The sequence below is a fragment of the Uloborus diversus genome, chromosome 4 (assembly GCF_026930045.1).
Source record: "Uloborus diversus isolate 005 chromosome 4, Udiv.v.3.1, whole genome shotgun sequence".
NCBI classification, from domain to species: Eukaryota; Metazoa; Arthropoda; class Arachnida; order Araneae; family Uloboridae; genus Uloborus; species Uloborus diversus.
The window spans coordinates 92,659,998-92,676,752 of NC_072734.1; the positions used below are offsets into that span (position 1 = coordinate 92,659,998).

Genomic DNA, 16,755 nt, shown 5'->3' on the forward strand with positions numbered 1-16,755 from the left:
GTTAGATATGTTTTCAAGTCATCTTTATTTACATTAATCAATTTTATTGACCACAACTCAATCAAATGATTTAGAAATACAATGTACAATATACAATACTGTAGAAATATTTAATTTTATGAGATTTTCTAACGACCTTCAGCAGTCAAGATGAATAACCGGTTAATCCTCATTAATGAAATGACTCTGCAGAAACAAATTACTTTTTTTCAGGGTTCATTTCCAACTTGTGATCCAACATGTCTATCACACATGGAGAAAACTCCACACACTTTTCATTTGTTCTATATCATCATCATATTCATAAGGCCAGGTTATTTACACATTATCCAATAAAGTTTCTCTCATTAGAAATCTAAAAATATTATATTTATGCTTCCAAAGTACAAAGAAAATTTTGCAGTTGGAGGCCACAATATTTTTGCTGAAATGATGCAAAAGTTATTCTGCATCATATAATGTATTTATGTAATTTTGATTAGTTAAAAAAAAAATTCATAAATGCAGGATCCGCAGACCTATTTCTTCTTAGTTTCTTATTTTTTTCAAAATTCTGAAAATTTTCCTGTTTTTTCCTATTTATTCATATTTTTTTCAATGCATAATCTTGCTAGCACCTTTTTACCAAGACTACTGTATAGTCCAGTTGCATACTTAAGGAAAAAGATCCTCCGTGGGAAATTTCGTGAGGAAATTTTGAGACCAATTCTAATACATTCCTTATGGCCTATGTAACTATGCCTCACCGGGTGTTTTGCTTGAACTTGTGTCAGATGGCCTGTGTGACGTCATTGATCCAAGATGGCGGCTGCACTGATATTGATGAAAATCTTCCGATTTTAACTGATTTTTGGGGAATATTATATTTTTTCAACTTATCTTATATATTTAATATTTTAATACTATTATATTTCAAATTTGAAAACTAATTGCCAATTTAAAATAAGTTATTCATTTAGTTTTTTTTTTTTTAGATGCAGATTTTTAGTAACCAGTAACAGTTAAAAAATATTTTGGAAAGCTTGTCAATAAAATCAAATTTATTATTCCAAAAAACCTGCAAAATAATTTGCGTACACACGTTTCGGGGTTATAAGACGCATTTTTTTTTCAATGCAGAAAAAAATTACAACTTCCGTTACTTAATATTAGATATATTGATAATTTTATTTATGTACTCAAGTAATGAATGATTGTTTTCATTATATAAACTCTGATTTTGATTCAAAATATAGATTTAAAGGTAAACAGTTTTTACTTAAAGATCTTCATCTGAAGCGTTGTCAATATCGCTTTGTTGGCTATGATTTTCACATAAGACCTCATTATCTTCACACACAAAGTTCAGTGCATGAAATATTTTGAGATTTGCATTTACATGAAACAATGCATTTTACCTTTATGCAGCTGCATTGAACTAGTTTTAAAATGGACTCAGAAGCACAAAAAGTGTACACATAACTGAAACATAGAAGTTGTCTTTCTCTTCCCCTCTGAAGTCTGAGGGTGATGTTAAATTCGGGTGCTGCTGGTCAGCAAGATGCCGTTCCAATACCTGATAATGCGCTCTTAAAATGTAAGGGGACAAAGATGCTCTTGCAGGAGGCAAATTTTCATTTTGAGTCTCCTGCTTGAAAAACATAAACCAAAAAAATTCTCCAATATCAGAAATCTTTCTCAGCGGCACATATACAGAACAAATAAAGCCTTCTTTCAATAACAATTTTATAACTTGTAACCAATTCTTCAGTTGATCCCCCCCCCCCCCCCAGATGAGTCAGAGCATCGAGAGTATCTTTGTCAGCCGTCTTATAAATTTTCCAAAAAGAAGGTTTTCCCTTCTAAGAAAGTGAACTTGTTATATTACTTCCTAACAGAGCATAGAGTCATAATATTCCTCTTGTTTTATCTAGTCCTAATGCGGTCATAATGCTGGTCATTCTTTGGTTGCTACCTATCCCAGTCAAAAATGTGCATGGACAGTGAAATGATTTTAACCAGAACAATGCTAGCAAAAATACATCGATGTCAGGCGAATATACATGAGTACGGGTTGCTGGTTCTCTAAAAGCATGAAGATAGTCCAGTACTATTTTAACACCCGCCTTTCCATGACTGCCTTGCAGTACAGTCACATCAACTTTTAATGATGATTTAGCTTCATTTCTCCAGCTTACGATTAGGTTTTTTCAATGCTGCGTGTGTATATTGACGCTTTATTTGCCAGATAAGTTGTTAAGTAATCCTTTGTTTTTACATGAGAAAGTAGGGTCTTCATGTGTACGTTTTTAATATTAGTACAATAGGTTATTTTGAACTCAGTGGGTGTTAATGTACTTCTTTTTTCCGCATGGCAGATTGGCAGATTTTAGCGAGTTTCAATGTATGTGTGAAACACTAAGTGTGTTTCATTATAGCTTAAAAGAATTTCCTTGATTTTATTATTAAATTCTGCAGCTAAATCATTACATGTTTTCACTTGTTTTTTCTTCTTCTGTGATTGTAGCTGCGCCATTCCATAAAGAACAGCAACACTGTAAGATTCTCTGTTCATTTGCTTCGATATGCTTGAGTCTTTCGTGGGGTTCGGCAAAGAATCTTCGATGCTGCTGTCTACTTTTTCTGAGCCACATTCTTCTAAAACCTTCATTAACTTTGATTTGTTTTATGACAATTTTATCTACACCCATCCAGATTAAACATAGACTGTGGAACAGCCTAAAATTCATATGCTGTTTTTAAATCAATATTTGCTTGACTCCTCGATACAACTAGCAGAAGTTTAAATAACGATCGGCTTTTAACTGTAGAACAGTGCCAGCTATATTTGTTGCAACTTTCTTCGTGCTATTTTTACATAGATTTACCTTTCCTTTTTTCATTGTGGTGCAGAAATTCGTATTTTCAGTTTAAATTCTCTCTCGTTTGAAAGTGGCGTACATGTCACAGCCTTTGTTTAAAATGCTTTAAATACATCTGTTTGTATGGCTTCATTATGTTCAGACTTTGTTGTGTTAATAAGTTCACTTCCTTCATATATTATAGGGCTTGTTGATACTCTGATGGCACTATATATACATTGCACATCTTCATGTATAGTCACTTTCCTCTTGAACCTGTCAAATGATAATGTTTACTCTTTAACGCTAAACTATTTTTCTATTGGAGTTATGTATTTACTATTCTATCAATTACTTTCATACTCCTTTTCTCTTGCTCCAAAGCTTCGTCTGACTCTAAAGCACAAAACGGTACAAAAGACTTTTTAACAGCCCAATTGCCTTCCAAGAATTCATTCTGAAGATTTTGTTGCTTTACTTTAAGATGCTTCATATTAGTCAAGTACCATGATATCACACTTGCATAATTTGTTAAATTCAAAGCAAAGAGCATATAAAAAGCATCGAGGTAACATTTAAATAGTGCAACCCTTAATGTAAAATGTGCTTCTGTAGCCCATCTAACACACTTTCCTTCAAGAATTTTTCACACTACAGATTCATTGTATAACTCAGTCAAATTGTCGTCAAGACCTGTACAAGTTTTTGTTTGACAGGGCAATAGGGAACGGAACCTTAGAATGAAGAAATGTGTAATTCCCAATTTTCTGATCTAACATACCATATAAAAGTAACATGGTATCCATCATATGCATGTATAACAAAGCAAGTTTAAATGTTGGTCTTCCAATTGATTCTGTGTCTTCAAATCTTTCATTTTTTCATGTATTTTAGAATCTAGTAATACTGCACTATATTTGAGGAAAGTTCTTTTGTTTCATCATACTTTTTTTCTTGAAAGCAATTAATTTTTGCACTCTATCATCGCATTGAAATTTCATTTCTTCATTGTGTATATAAAAAGCATCGAGGTAACATTTAAATAGTGCAACCCTTAATGTAAAATGTGCTTCTGTAGCCCATCTAACACACTTTCCTTCAAGAATTTTTCACACTACAGATTCATTGTATAACTCAGTCAAATTGTCGTCAAGACCTGTACAAGTTTTTGTTTGACAGGGCAAGTTTTAAAACTGGTTTTTATCATCCAATATCCAATATCAATCCCTGTGGATAAATTTTCCCCTAAAATATATTTAGTTACATGTACCAGTTTCTGCATGAACAAGCTACGTTGATGAAATGAAACAAGCGTTCTAAAAGATGCAAGAAAAGCTCCTAAGGCATAATTTTTACAGGTTATAAGGAATTCTGTTAAACGATTATACAGTCGAACCTTGTTGAAACGAACTCAGATGGACTTTAAAAGTGAATTTGTCTTTACACTAGCTGGTTTTATTTGAAAAAAATAGTTTAAGTGTAAGTACAGTAGGAGGGGGATCTCAAATACAGTTCGCTTTAGCAGTAATTCGTTATAAGCATGTCTGAATTAATGAGGTTCGACTGTACTAATGTTCAATGATTTTAACATTAGCACATTGTTAGAAAATTAACAGAATTTTTAACTGCAAAAACTCACCCCAGGTATCTGTGCTTTTTTTCCCTCAAAGTATTCAGCATCAATTTATAGTTAAAAAAAAAAAATGCTCTTGCACCTGTAGATTGTTTATTTTATTTTACTCTATTGATTAAACAACCTCACAGATAAAGAAGCTGTCTCTTTTAGCACTCCCCCCCCCCCTCCTAATAGTTCAGTAAAACTATTCAAAAAAATGCAAAACCTGAACATAAAAAAAAAAAAAAAGATTTAAATCTGTTGCAAATTACTTCTTACCCTTCCTATAAAAAGGGGTAAATAGTTTATTCATTTCGTACGCAGGGTTTGGGGGGAGAGGGAGCGGGGAAGAAAAAAATCCTGTTTTTTTAATTCCTATTGCAAAGAAAAAAAAAACTTACTGAAATTGTAGAAACCACACTCTTGCATAGTAAAATAATAAACTCTAATAAACAAAAAGGCTAATAAACCAGGGTGCCCAGGCATGGCGGGGGGGGGGGGGGGGGGTCCCATGATGCAAATTGTGTCAAGTGCTTTATTGAACAAGGATTGACTTCCCTGCTACACTAGTCAATTTGTCTACATACATATATGGTAAAACCACAGCTAACTCAATTTTGAAAAAAAAAAAAAAAAAGTGACTTCAGCCCTTTCTGAAATGATTGATTCAAAAATGGATAAGCTATTGTCATTTTTGATGGGTATGAAGAAGGAGAAAATACCAAAGAAATATCATCTGCATCCTATTTCAACAGCCAAGCCTGCTAATAGCTAGTTGAAACATATAAGTAAAGCATTTTCTTAAGCAAATCAATTTCCCATTATTTTTATCTCGAATAAAATTTATAATTATTGTCATTAATTGAAAAAAAATGTTTCATAAACTTGGAACAGCTTTGTAGCTCTTTTTTCATAGTTACATTTGTAATCAGGATATTTTAGTTGCATTTTTCATCCATTTTTAGAACATTATTGTCCTTTTTTCCTATTTTTTAAAGCATAATTTTCCTATTTTTGAAATTTTTGCTCCTATTTTTCATACTATTTTTTTTTCTCAAAAACTGTCTGCGGAGCATGTAAATGTATATTCACTAGCAATACCTGCACCGCAATGCCAATGCTAAGAATTTAAAGGAAGTTCCTCAAATAAGGGACCCCCCCCCTCCTTCCTGATGTAAAATAATCACTAAAAATCCTTCTTTAGCTGAAATATGTATGCACCCTTTAAAAGCTTGAACAAATTCTTGCAATTCAATATATTTTGCCAAATAAATGAAAAAGACGTTAAATTGTGTTAAGAGTAGCTTTAAAATGTAGAATAATCCATCCAATTTATTGTTTCTTGCCTAACTTGCCAAGCAACCATGCTACAATAGCTCAGCTGATTATTGAGCAAAATGAATTCCAATCAGAGATTCGATCTTTTTTAACAAATATTTGAACAAAAATCCTGCTCTTTCCATTTCGTCAGCAGTAAAGGAATTTTATTAAAAAACATGGTACATCTAAAGCACAAAAGGAAAACCCTATTCCACCGTACCCTGTAGAAAAATGAATTTCTCGAATACAAAGGGTAATTTATGTAAAACAGGGGTCCCGGACCGTATGCCCGCAGACACCATCGCGCCTGCCATTGGTTTTACAAGTGCCCGGCGCTGAATGGCGGCAATAATTTTTTCCAGATTTTTTTTTTTTAAATCAATGGGAGGAAAGTTTTATAGCTTTAATTATTACCTACAAATGGTAGAAATGAAGTCCAACACTGATAAAAAGACAAAGAGGAAATGGCTGGTCTCTTTCAAAAAGCGTTATCATTTGTTTACTTTCAACAAGTCAATGAACAGTTTTTTTTTTTTTTTTTTTTGTCAATTCTTTTACTTGTAATGTATTTGAGCTATCTATATACAGTTCAGAGCTTGTTCAAGTAAGGGAGAATAACTTAAAATAAAAGCTTTTGATATTTAAAATGACATTGTACTACATTCAATTGTATGAAATGAGCTGTTTTGGAACATAATTAATAGATATAAATTTCTATTGTTATTGAAAAGTACTGCACATAAAAAAAAAATCTTGTTGCGGTTCCTCATTCTTGTTTTAAACCTTGTTTTTAGTGACCATAGACCCTGACTAAGATGAGCACATGGACATTAGCTTACAAGCAGAAATATTATCACATTTTCTAAATACGAAGCAATGGCCAATTAAATGTAATGACAAAAATCGTACTAACTTTGAATTTTGTATTTTCAAAGAAGTTGAACTTTGTTGCAGCATTTTTTTGTTCTCTCTTTCTCTTTTCTTTTTTGTTTCCTGTTATTATCATGTTGTAACTGTTCATAATCTGCCATTAAAAAAAAATATATATATATATTTTTTTTAAAGAAATTTTATGCTTTCTAAATTTTGAATGCATTGTTTGGTAATTGTTTATTTTACACAAGAATATTAACGATAATCTTTATGTGTTCAATTCTACTGTGAAACTATGAATTAAGTACTGAGATCAAAGTATCTGTGCTACTTTTTCTACTTGATGACTCAATGATTTGTTTTTAGTCGCTTCGATGCAAAAATTGGTAAATCAGCTGGGAACGCCACAAGACTCAGAAAGTTTGAGGTCACAGTTGTAAGTAGTTACTGTTTTTGAGTTTCCCCATTAACCTGTTCGGGATGGCAGATAATAGAAGATAGTGCTCTCTAGGACTGTAGCTGTTCAGTGCGGACTGTGCGTACAGTCTGGTTCAATTTCTCCCTCTAAGCCTAATACACAATTTCGGAAAGAACGCATTACCAGGGCCCAATACAGATTGATTTTACTACCCCTTTTCGGTACTTTCACAAAAATCTTATTTTAAAATTAATACTTTCACAAAAATCAAGTTATAAAATCATCAGCTTCGCAAAACTAACTTTGAAAATCGACACATTCTAGAAACAATATTAAAAAAAACCGAAAGTTTCACAAAAACCTGTGCTTTAAAATAGAAAACATGTTTTTCTGTATAAAACATAGTTTACTCATAAAATGAAATGCTAAGATGATTTATATGAACAATCGCTTAGGTAACAACTTTTTCATAGTATTAAATTCAAGTTTCACTGTTTTTCGCCAAATTGCTTTTAAACAATCTTTTAACATCAGTTTTAAAAGATGGTGATTTCCTGAATTGTACACCGTACAAAGCTTATTGAGCTGAGATACAATGATATTTTCCCTACCTCTTAGGTCATCCAAAAAAAAAAAAAAAACGTTCGAAAGATTAGTTAATGACATTTGCACTTTTCAAATTAACGTTTAAATTGCTTTAATTTTCTGAGACAAAAATTAGAATGTGCCTTTAAAAGATCACAAAATCAATGCTGATAAAAAAAAAAAAATTCACAAAAATAGAATATTGATACAATACTTTCACAAAAATCGGTAGCGAGAAAAAAATCCTCGATTTGCCCCTGATTACATAATAATAAAATGTACAGTTTACATAGAAATGAAGCTATTTTTAATATATGATAAAATATATCATAATTTCAATCTTAACAAAAAATTTGATGAAAATAATTTAATGATGAAAATACAAAATATATTGTTTTTTACTATAACTAAAAGTATGAAAATTAAACAATATATTTTGTACAAAACAGGAAAAATATTTGCTCTTAGTATTATGAAATACTTAAAGAATATTGTAACAATTAATATTTTAAAGCCACATGAAAAGTTTCAGAGCACTGATCTTGTGTCTTTTACATAGGTTGTGTTACGTTTTTTATTGTGCTTCGAGCGAACAACACATCTCTGTCTAAGTTCTTTGCCTTCTGTTTCAGCGTATGATTTTAGAAAGTAACTACTGTATGAAGATCTCCAATAAAAATAATTTATAGTTTAATGTTATGTTTTAATGTCGCCCAAAAGATCCATAGAAGGATCAGTCATAAATTTTGATATTTCCTCCTCAGAAAGATGATGTGTTCACCAGGGCTACACAAATGAATCTGAAAGTAAAACCCTTTGTTAGAATATCTCCCATGAAATCCCATTATAAATGGAATCAAAACTAGAAACAGCCATTTCAAGTGATGAGTATGCGTTTCCCTTTTCACTTGCTAGCATATGTTAATATTTTCTTTCACAAAATCCAACAAATCACAGACACTTGACAGACCCTATTCTGACATCAGAGAGAGAAATACTAATATTCGAGACCAATCATTTGGACCAGACATGGATAAGTAACGCCATCTAATAGTAAACATTTCATTCTGAAACTGGGACGCAGACTAGCGTCTTTGCTGCATAGTGTCCGCCGTAATGCAGGGGTGCTTCTTTCGTCTCTGAAGAGCCACCTAGCAGTGCCGCACATATGCGTCGTTTGTCCCGAACTGGTTAACTTAATAACAAACTTTTGCTATATTATATTTAACTTTTTTCTATGAACTTCATGATTGTTTTTGATTTTTTTAGGCATAAAGTACAACAGTACACAAATCAACTTGTGAAGGACACAAACAACTATCTGAAAGACCTTCCACATTTACCAAATCCAACAAGTGTTTCTGAACAAGTAGGTTTAAAGATTTTGCTCTTAAACATGAAAATAGAATATGCATATAAATATTGCCCATTTAAGTTGCCTCATTTTGTTATGTAACTATGATCGCTATTGCATGCAGATTACCAAAAAGGTTACGTAGAAGCACAAATTTACAAAACCCCTATTGAAAGAAAATTGACTAATTTCTTTATAACTTGCAATTTGTATTGTTAATGCTACCAAGTTTTAAGTTTTTGATCCTGATGGTCAAATAGGGTTGCACAATGCAATTCAGCTTTTGATTGCACAGAATATAAGAATGTTGCAATTTCTCTGATTGCTCATCTATGAGATCTCAGGTGTTAATTTTGAGGAAAATTTTGGTTAACTCGAATTGGAGCAATAACTTAAAAATTAATAACACTTTTTCTTCTAATTTTTGCAAATCATTACTTATGAAGAGTTCTTGGTGTTCTTTCTCTCAATCAATCAGACAAATAAAATATAATTTGTTGCAAAGTATGCAACAAATTATATTTTACATTATTTTTTTATTGAAGATTTTTATTAAGGTAATAAATAGCATGTGTTACAATTAGTGATGTTCTGGATATCCGTATCCGTGGATATCCGAGGGAAAATAAAGATCTGTATCCGTATCCGTTACTTTTTGACGGATCTTAAACGGATCATTTCTATTCTAAACACTTTTAGGTATTTGAATAAAAGACTCTTAAATTCTGTTTAAATTAGGTTTTATTCCCTATTTAAATTATAATGTATTATTTCAGAAGCCAATTTGTACCCCCCCCTCATTGCAAAAATGAAGGGGCAATAAGTTTTAAAAGTGTGTATCAGTGTGTCTTTTTGTGGCATCGTAGCTCCGAAACAGATGAACCGATTTTGATAGTTCATTTTTCGTTCAATAGGTGACTCGATCGAAAGTGTTCTTAGCTTGGCCTCATTTTTGTAGAACTTTATTTACCGGAGATATTAATTAAAACCGACTTAACGTTTTTGAAAATTATGGTAGTAAATATTTACTCGTACGTTAAAAATGTTGGCCCTAATTGAAAGAATGAAGTTTTCTGCGTTTGATATTTATTTGAAACTTCCAACTTATATACAGTAGGAGCTATAATCTTAAGTAAATTTTAAATGCAATTTTAAGCCTTTATACATGTGATTGGTAGTGATTTCATAGTCGGAAGATAAGGAGAAAAAGCTCAATGATTTAACATTTTTACCTGCTGCCAGTTCATATTTGTAAACAAATGTGTCTTCTGACCCGCGAAATTCATCTTAATATAAGGTCGGCTCTCTGGGAAATGTTTTTTTTTTTAAATTTAATATTAGTTTTTGTTATTGATTTGGGGTTTCTCTGTTATTCTTCATTTTTGTTTTTCTCGGCATCCTTCAAAAAAAGTGAGACTAAATTTTTTATTTACTGTTTGTAAAGGTTTTCCCGGCTCTGTATTTCGTCGGTCGGAGTAAGTTCGTTGGAATGGGTCAGCGCTGCATTTATGCTGAAATAAAATGCGAAAAATTATTTCGAACCTGTCCAGTAGAAGCTTTACACTCTTTCTCCTGTATCCTACATCTACCAAGTAAACTAGAAATATTTTTCACACTCCATCTAAGCATTTATGCAGCGCTGGCCCATTCCTTCCAACTCTCCCTCAATTTTAACGGAGATTTCTTTAAAGAGTAAATCATAGTCTTGATTATATTTTTGCCGCAGTTGACATTTTTTGAAGAAATTGCCATTATTCTGACGGGAATACCTTCTGTAATAAATTTTACACTTGGATAGTTGAGTTGGGGGAAAAAACAATTTAAGATCCTTATCCGCGGATCTTGACACTAATGATCCGTATCCGCGGATCTACTTTTTTAACGATCCGGCCCATCACTAGTTACAATAACGTAATGTATCTTAAGCCTTTCTTATTTTTTACTTTGAGTTGCATTAAATTTAACCTGAGGCTATTTCATTTAGCATACAGTACAGGTAAAAAAATCAAATGAAATTTGCTGCTAAGTAATGTGTTGAAAAAAATTTGTTTTCTAATTTTTAAGTTGATAAATTGGCTTGTGTTACTAGTCATACATAATTCACTTTCTTAAAATACACTTATTTTATTCTTTGAGTAGACCTAGATAAAATGGAAAACTGTCTTTGAATTTAAATAATTTCTGAAAAGATTTTCTGCAAAAAAAGTGCTCCTCCTGAGTCCCATTTTGCCGCCAACAGCAAATATGTAATGTTTGTGCAAGTGGAATGCCCCACTGTGCACTCTACTTTTCCCTTAGCATTTGAGCATTCTTGTGTGCATATTAACTCACACATACTGTCAGCCCCGCTTAGTCGGGTAATGGATAATGAAATACCCCACAAATCCTCTCGGAACCAAATATTTCCCCGTAGATGCAATGTTAACGGTCCTCGGATAATCGTATAATAGTCATCAGGTTTTGCAAATCTTTGCTGAGAAAATTTTTGAAAACTTCGGAAAGAAATTAAGTAAGAATGTATTGAAGTAAAATTCAAGTAATATTTTTCACTAACAAGAAACGGGAAAAACAACATTCATATTCCATCAAAACATTACTACTATTCTATCGAATCTTTTGTCGTTGCCGTTACAAAAAAAAAAAAAGTAGCGCAGTTGATAACTGAATTAAATACAGTAAACTCCCGATTATCCGCGAGCGGATTATACGCGGGGCGGATTATCCGCGAATCAATCAACAATCAGGAATACGGATCTTCGCAGCAAAAAGCAAATACCAATGGCTGTTTTTTTTTTTTTGGCCAAAAATTTGTAAATTTAAACTGAGTTGTTTTTGTTTTATTTGTTTATTTATTTTTGGTGTTTTTTTAAATCGTACATATACTTGTTCTTTATTAATGTTACTTTCTACTGTGCAAAAATACAAACACTTTTACTCCACTGTATATATTTTCACTGTTTGAAAAATTGTTGTATTATGCATCAATACAGCTATTTTTTGAGCAAGGACAAATTTACCTTATTTGTCTCTCGTTTTATCCTTTTTGCGGTTTATCCGCGATTTTTATTATCCGCGGTGTTTGTGCCACCTAATTCCGCGGATAATCGAGAGTTGACTGTAACACCAAGAAATTACACATTTTAAAAGATAATAAAATTAAAAATATTAAATGTAAAACACAGTAGAGGAGGAGGGGGAGGGAAAGAGTCAGAAAAAAGTATTCCCAAAAGATCTTGAGCAAGCAATTCACTATTATGGAATTTTTCAAAAATTGTGCTAGGAAAAAGTGACAAAGATTTCATAATTCAAGTTGTAAGTTACTTTTTATAATTTTCATACACACCTGTAATATGTATACTAATCATTAAACTATTTTGTTATTTAGCTTATTTCGAAAACTTTTTACCAATCATATCAACTATTTCTTTTATATAGCTATTGATTTATTATTGTTACATTTTAAAATGGATGTTGTTAATTTAGGAAGGTAAAGAAAATTTCCCTGCTTTTAATCAAATACCCCGCATAATCGAATAATATTTCTTGGAACTGACAATATTTGATTAAGCAGGGACGAAAGTATATGAAAATCATTTACATGTTTAATAATTACATGAAATTTCTGTGTTTCTAGAAAGAAAGAAAAGTGTTACGAGACCGGTTGACTAGTCAATTTTCCGATGCAGTGAAAAATTTCCAAGATGCTCAAAGGCATGCTGCACAGAAAGAAAGAGAAAGTGTGATGAGGGCAAGGGCACATTCTGGACTCACTGGAGTGAGTTGGAGTTTTTATTAATTGTTTTTTTGTGCATAATGATTGTTGAAAATTTATTGTTTTGTGTTTGCATTGTTCCACTGTGGGTTTAATTAAGTTGATGAGAGTGTTTTCAAATAAACTTCTATTAACATATTTACAATATGGTTTGCAATGTTAACTTTTTCATTACATAATGCTGTAGTTACTTTTTATAGTTTATAAATTTATTCTTCATAGATTCTTGCTCTACGCATAAAGTAATTTTAACTAATTTTTTTTTCTTTGATTAAACAGTAAAAGTTGACTGATTATAAATATTTGGCAAAGTGGCCAATTACTAATTACTGCCAAAAATTGGTGCGTCCATATTAATTTAGATACGTTCCAACACCTACACTGCTGTGTTAAGTGCAAAAGTCATATCTGCAGCTGAAATGAGTGCGTCTCCATGTATTCGATTCAAATGCAACTTTTTGATAACTTTTTAAAAAATATTTCCTCTTCTGAAATGACCATAAACCAGGCTTGGAGTTGATTACGAGAAAATGTAATCGATTACGATTATGATTACCAGCTTGAAAAATAGGAGATTACAATTATGATTACGATTATAATACTCTGCCAAAACGTAATTACGATTACAGCAACGATTAGATTACGTCAAAAATGTAATCGATTACAATTACGATGTGCCGATTACGATTTTGATTACGATTACAGACTCGTGAGAGGAAATGACATGCACACATATACTATATTATTCTCATTATTATTTTGCGGCAACAATGTCATAGTTAAAAAATTATGATTTTTGATTGTGCTTTTAAATGCTACATAACTATTTTGACCATATATCCTGCACAGGTAATTAGGTGTCCTATATCCAAATGACTTGCCACATTATAATGCATTTTGTACATGATTTAAATTTTCATTATTATTTTTCATGCAACCAATACAGTTTCTAAAATTTATGTACTATATTTCTACATTCTATTCTCTACAATTTGCTATAATATTATTTAATTCAACCTATTTTTTGAAAAAAAAAAAAACCCTTTGTATTTAATTTTGCAAAACATGCATGGTATTAAAATATATTCAAATAGTATAAATAAATGATAGGAAAATAAATGTTCAAAATAAATACTGCAATCAAGACAATTTTTTATTGCATTTTAATAATACCAATGCTTTAAATGTATCATGTTTCATCCTCATTCTCTGTGAGGTATAAAACTTTCAGGCAATACTGAATAACCGCTCAACAGGTGCAGATGATGCACAAATTGACAAGTACTTGGGAGCAATTTTGCTCAGTAATGGGTATACATGAATATTGGATCCCCAGTATTATAGGGGATCAATATTATGCCCATTTGGTACGCTAGTTTCATACGCATTTATTTCGCTTTCGATTTTCTCCTGTATTAAAGAATTATTATTTTTGTAAGTGCTGGCTGGTTTTTCTAAAAATGCGAACAATTTCCCTTTTTTTGCAGGCTGTTTTGGTGACACATCTTTTGTGTCCTTATCTTCTAATTCAGTGCAAATGTTATGACAGTCTTTGTTGACATTATTTCTTCCTTGATAATTTCTTTTATTTTATTTTTTGTGCTTGAATCGTACCAGTTGCATTTGAGCCTTGGGTCTAAAAATGAAGCCACTTGAAATGCTTCCGTTTCTTCATAGTGACTCATTCTAGAAGTTAGTGCTGACAACAGCTTTTTACTGTCGTATTAAAGTATTGCAAATTTTTGGTCAGGAGGTCCTCAAGATGGTGCTTGAACACTCTTAAAGCAATATAATTGGAAAGCACTTTAAAAAGTAAAAATGAGTATAATAAATTTTGCTATGGTTTCCAGGCATTATTTTTTCCCCCACATGCATAAGCATTTTATAATGATATTTTTATATCTCCGTTTCAAAAACAAGTGTTTTTACAAAGGTTAAAACTAATGTTTTTAAAATCTTTAAATGCAAACTTTTTTCTCTTATATACCTATTAAAAAGTATCAGCATTGAAATATAAAGCATAAATTTAAGATTAAATTAGATGTGAAAATATTTTGAAAAATCACTTACCAGAGTGATGTCATCACAAAAATCAAAGAACCGCTAAGATAGTGCGTGTGAATGAGCACTGAAGTGCAAATCCAAATTCGCTCTTCTTTTGACAAAATTACTCCTCTTCCGCCAATGAAAGTAAAAAAAAAAACACCAAAGGCATAAAACTGTTTTTTTAGAACTTTGTCGAAACGAAAACATGTGTTCGTACAGCACTGTTGATATTGTTCTCTTTCCGAGGTGGTAGCTCCGCTTGTTTGTCTATCATTCACAGATGAAAAGGAAAATTGATGACCAATCCAACTTGGGGACGCGTTCCTGTCAATGACACCTACAGGGTACGAAACCCACTAAGATGCGGCATGTTTATGACCCTTCGCCAACGAGCCCTTTTAGCAGCAGGGCCTAAAGGCTCTGCTGTCTAGTCCTTTGTATGTTTCTATTGAAGTCTTATCTTTTCCTCAGTCCAGATCCCATCGTCTGCATAGCATTGTAGAAACGCAACTTGAAAGTTTTCACTTTCAGCAAGTCGGGATTACACGATTACGGAACAAAATTACGATTATCTAAACTTAGATTACAATTACGATTATGCAAGAAACACTTGATTAAAATTACGATTACAAGATTACGAGTGTCCCATTGACAGATTATGATTATGATTACAATTACACAAAAATGTAATCGATTACGCAGATTACGATTACTCCAAGCCTGCCATAAACCTTTGTATTTAGGTGAAATATGTGACAACGGACCATCTGGTGACCGTAACTCAATTTTGATAAAAAGTTTAGATACGCTTTTGTGCTTAGCACGGCAGTATAAAAGCATGTGTGATAAACATAAAAAATGGCACTTTCAAATGTTTAAAAAAAATATTTCTTATTTTGTAGTAAGTTGCCGCCCTAAAGCCGGGGCTAAGGCAGAAATACTTAAAATACACCACCAGCTCAGTTGGCTTGCTAATTCTGCATTAGCTACCAGTTTGTTTGGCTCTCTTGGCTCCCTTAAGAGTTTTTACGCCTCCAGCTCATGTGATTCCTATTCCGGGCTGATGAGTGCTAAAAAGCACGAAACTGCAGTCCTCGGATGGAATAACTGAGCTGGTGGTGTATTTTAAGTATTTCTGCCTTAGCCCTGGCTTTAGGGCGGTAACTTACTACAAAATACCATGCTTTGCCATCAATCTTTGAGTTGAACCGTACCATTGCTGCGGTCGCTCATCTGGTTTGCTAATTTTGCATTAGCTACCAGTTTGTTTAGCTCTCTTGGCTCCCTTAAGAAGTTTTACGCCTCCAGCTCATGTGATTCCTATTCCGGGCTGATGAGTGCTAAAAAGCACGAAACTGCAGTCCTCGGATGGAATAACTGAGCTGGTGGTGTATTTTAAGTATTTCTGCCTTAGCCCTGGTTTTGGGGCGGTAACTTACTACAAAATACCATGCTTTGCCATCAATCTTTGAGTTGAACCGTACCATTGCTGCGGTCGCTCATCTGGTTTGCTAATTCTGCATTAGCTACCAGTTTGTTTGGCTCTCTTGGCTCCCTTAAGAGGTTTTACGCCTCCAGCTCATATGATTTCTATTCCGGGCTGATGAGTGCTAAAAAGCACGAAACTGCAGTCCTCGGATGGAATAACTAAGTTGGTGGTGTATTTCAAGTAATATTTCTTATGTTCAATATCTTAAAAGATATTTCCTGAGATAAAAATGGCAAAAAGATAATAAAAATTAAAAATTTTGCCTAACAAAAGTAAAATAAAGAATTTTACTTTTGTTTTGCCAACTTGTGATTCACAAACTGTTTAAGAGTTGTTTTAGTGCACCACTCCTTCCTCCTTTTAGTTAAAGAAAATTTAAAAAGATGTTAAATGCTCTATTGTGTTTGACCTCATTTAAAAGACATATCTAACTTGATTACTTT

The 16,755-nt window shown here is 32.4% G+C and overlaps 1 protein-coding gene across 1 annotated transcript in view; it reads left to right on the forward strand.

The window, feature by feature from the left end:
• Positions 1–16,755, forward strand: part of LOC129219745 (syntaxin-7-like) — a 47,174-nt gene that overhangs the window by 17,263 nt on the left and 13,156 nt on the right. Inside the window, exons 4-6 of the mRNA XM_054854036.1 lie at positions 7,015–7,084; positions 8,921–9,020; positions 12,640–12,780. Coding sequence (XP_054710011.1) covers positions 7,015–7,084; positions 8,921–9,020; positions 12,640–12,780 — 311 coding nt within the window. The remainder of the gene's footprint in view (positions 1–7,014; positions 7,085–8,920; positions 9,021–12,639; positions 12,781–16,755) is intronic.